This window comes from Lolium perenne, chromosome 3 (genome assembly GCF_019359855.2).
Source record: "Lolium perenne isolate Kyuss_39 chromosome 3, Kyuss_2.0, whole genome shotgun sequence".
Classification (NCBI taxonomy): domain Eukaryota; kingdom Viridiplantae; phylum Streptophyta; class Magnoliopsida; order Poales; family Poaceae; genus Lolium; species Lolium perenne.
The window spans coordinates 127,827,134-127,828,454 of NC_067246.2; the positions used below are offsets into that span (position 1 = coordinate 127,827,134).

General features: G+C 45.0%; 1 protein-coding gene across 1 annotated transcript; it reads right to left on the reverse strand.

The window, feature by feature from the left end:
* Positions 1-258: 258 nt before the first annotated feature.
* On the reverse strand, positions 259-1,090 carry LOC139837992 (uncharacterized). The gene is made up of 2 exons (XM_071827338.1): positions 444-1,090; positions 259-283 (listed from the first exon to the last, which is right to left on the reverse strand). Exons 1-2 carry the CDS (start codon positions 1,088-1,090, stop codon positions 259-261), a joined length of 672 nt encoding a protein of 223 aa, XP_071683439.1.
* Between the last annotated feature and the right edge of the window lie 231 nt (positions 1,091-1,321).

Genomic DNA, 1,321 nt, shown 5'->3' on the forward strand with positions numbered 1-1,321 from the left:
ATAAGTCTGATAAAGATAAGCGGAACAAACCTCCGCACACATAACCCTTTCCAACAAATTGTTCACACTTGGAAATTACAACTTTATTGGACTCAAAAACCAACTTAAAACCATCTCGACATAAAAGCGATCCGCTAACGAGATTCTTATTAATGAAGGGAACGTGCTGCACATTCTTCAGCTGGATGGTCTTTCCCGAAATAAACTTCAGATCCACCGTACCAACACCACGAACAGAAGCATGTGAGCCGTTTTCCATCAGCACGGAGGAAGTCCTTGTGACCTGATAAGAAGAAAACATAGAAACATTAGAACATACATGTGTATTGGCTCCAGTGTCTATCCACCAATCGGGAGAATTACATACTGAAAGGACAGTAGGAGAAATACCGTACCCAACGTCTTTCATCTCAGTATCAACGCCAATAACAACATTTGCGGACTTGCCGCTGTTCCCACGCCGATCATGGCGTTCTGGCCAATCAGGAGCCCAATATCTAGGAGTGCCACAAACATGGCAGTTCCCTTTCTTCTTATAAGGAGTCTTCCTCTTGAAGTTGGTTGAGTTGGAGGCTTTGTTCTTCTCGTCAAACTTTCCTTTTCCATTGTTCTTATTCTTAGACTTGTGAGATTGGAAGTTCATCTTCTGTACCACATTGGCACTAGAACCTCCCTCAAAACTATGAGCGTGTGTGTCCTTTGCTCTCGCCTTCTCTTCCACATGAAGCGATCCAATGAGATCCGAAAAGGAAAACTCTTGTCTCTTATGTTTCAGAGAAGTAGCAAAGTTCCTCCACGAGGGAGGAAGCTTGGCAATAATGCCACCGGCCACAAATTTGTCCGGTAAGGTACACTTAAACTGCTCGAGTTCATTGGCAAGCGACTGAATCTCATGAGCCTGCTCAACCACGGAGCGCTCATCAGTCATCCTGTAGTCATAGTATTGCTCCATGACATACAATTCAGTGTCAGTGTCCGAGACCCCAAATTTGGCCTCGAGCGCATCCCACGCATCTTTACCATGGTCGAAAGCCATGTACGGGTCAACAATGTTGTCCCCAGGAATGCTGAACAAGACCGCCTTAAACATGGCGTCGACCTTCTCAAACTTTTCCTGCTCCTCTGTAGAAAGAGGCCCCTCAGGTCTAGCATCTGTGGCGCTAAAACAGCCTAGGTTTGTAAACCATAGAACTGCCTTTGTGCGCCACCTCTTGTAATGCATATCATCAAAGAGGGGAGGTCGAGTAGCGGCAACAACGCTGCTTGAATTGATTTGCCTATAATCAGATTTTTGGATTGTTGAATATATAAGCAAATATCC